The sequence below is a fragment of the Olea europaea genome, unplaced genomic scaffold (genome assembly GCF_002742605.1).
Source record: "Olea europaea var. sylvestris unplaced genomic scaffold, O_europaea_v1 scaffold27827, whole genome shotgun sequence".
Taxonomy (NCBI): domain Eukaryota; kingdom Viridiplantae; phylum Streptophyta; class Magnoliopsida; order Lamiales; family Oleaceae; genus Olea; species Olea europaea.
The window spans coordinates 1-1,464 of NW_019246296.1; the positions used below are offsets into that span (position 1 = coordinate 1).

At 38.3% G+C, this 1,464-nt stretch overlaps 2 protein-coding genes across 2 annotated transcripts; one reads left to right on the forward strand and one right to left on the reverse strand.

The window, feature by feature from the left end:
* Positions 1-5: 5 nt before the first annotated feature.
* Positions 6-749, forward strand: LOC111383872 (ylmG homolog protein 2, chloroplastic-like; the record flags this gene model as incomplete). The annotated part of the gene is made up of 2 exons (XM_023008054.1): positions 6-199; positions 272-749. Coding segments are annotated over 2 exons (465 nt in total), but the record flags the coding sequence as incomplete, so codon positions are not given.
* LOC111383873 (F-box/LRR-repeat protein 2-like) lies at positions 746-1,456 on the reverse strand. Its single transcript, XM_023008056.1, has 3 exons — positions 1,384-1,456; positions 1,048-1,203; positions 746-886 (listed from the first exon to the last, which is right to left on the reverse strand). The coding sequence occupies exons 1-3, from the start codon at positions 1,411-1,413 to the stop codon at positions 746-748; spliced, it is 327 nt and encodes a 108-aa protein (XP_022863824.1). The 5' UTR covers positions 1,414-1,456.
* Positions 1,457-1,464: the final 8 nt, after the last annotated feature.

Genomic DNA, 1,464 nt, shown 5'->3' on the forward strand with positions numbered 1-1,464 from the left:
TTCCAAGGAGAAACTACCAGAGTTTGGATGTGTTATCCCATCATAATTTTGCTGCAATTTTGCCGGGAGATTCAGTGGCGGGAATAGTGGTTACGAATGGGATTTTGAGTTTCTTGAACATTTACAACACATTGTTGGTTGTGAGGCTAGTTTTAACTTGGTTTCCAAATGCTCCTCCAGCAGTTGTCAGCCCCCTCAGGTATAATATCTAATATGTTGTCAATATCTATAGAAAAGAATGCAATTAACATGGCTGTGGTACGTGTTTCAGCACATTATGTGATCCATACTTGAATATATTCCGGGGCATCATTCCACCACTCGGAGGGACACTTGACCTTTCACCTATATTGGCATTTCTTGTTTTAAATGTCTTTACCAGCACTGCTTCTGCGCTCCCAGCCGAACTTCCATCCTCAGGACTTCATCAGAACGTTTCATCTCACGCAACAGCATCATCTCACCTTACGACATCACAGGAGAAATGGATGAGAAGGCTTGGTCGGAACAAGTCAAAAATATCCGCTGCTGGTGGAAATTAACTTGTTTTTCTCGCATTGCCTCTGTGATACTTAACCCAAAACACATGCTTGATATGTCTACTTTCGAGTGTAAATTCATTTGGCATCAATAAGGTAGCTCTATGTATGATTTATCGATATGTCTATGTCCAAGTACAACCATGAACGATACGGTCTGTGGGTACATATGCATCTAAGATCTAATACATTGTTATTTCTCCATTTTAATACTCTGGCAGAGGTGAATAACGAAGGAATACCTCCTCAGGTTCATTCAGGCTTAAAGGCTCAAATAGCGGATCCAACTTTAGTCCAATTATACGCACAAAAGGATTGGAATGTCCATTCAAAATTTCATCTGATATCTGCAGAACCAGAAACAAACAGAAAAAATAAAACAATGAGATACATAAACCTGTAGAAGGTAGGATCGAGAATATTTACAGGGGAAAAGAAATCTAAGTATTTATTATCCTGGCTTCCTGATTTTGGAAGAAAAAATTGGTATCTTTTTGGCATTACTTACCTGCGAACAACCATAGATTTTGAGCACCTTCAGTAAAGAGCAAAAATCAACAATGAGTCTCAGTTCCTCGTTAGTTATTCTGCGACACCATGATATATCCAAACTCAACAACTTTCTTGAATATTTGGCGAGTGAAAAGGCAGTATTCGGGCCGACCTGTTAAATTACAAGCAACAGATGGAGAAATTAAGCATAAATTTGTATTCAGAATCAAAAGCCTATCACAAAAAAATTAGGAAAATACAGTATCTAGAGGCAGCAAGTAATATAATGCATACGACAGATGACTGATCTTTGATACATCTGAATTGAAACTGAAACCAAAAACTATCACACCTTTTTCACATTTTTCAATACAAGTTCCATCAAAGACCCTCCAGAAGTTTTGAGGAATGCTGCAATAGCTTCATCACTGCA

Excerpts from the sequence above, each read along its gene's own strand:
- LOC111383873 (XM_023008056.1), bottom strand. The coding sequence starts at position 1,413 with ATGGAACTTGTATTGAAAAATGTGAAAAAG. Across the intron at positions 1,204-1,383 it reads TATTGAAAAATGTGAAAAAG|GTCGGCCCGAATACTGCCTT; the intron begins GTGTGATAGTTT and ends GTAATTTAACAG. Across the intron at positions 887-1,047 it reads AAATCTATGGTTGTTCGCAG|ATATCAGATGAAATTTTGAA; the intron begins GTAAGTAATGCC and ends CTGGTTCTGCAG.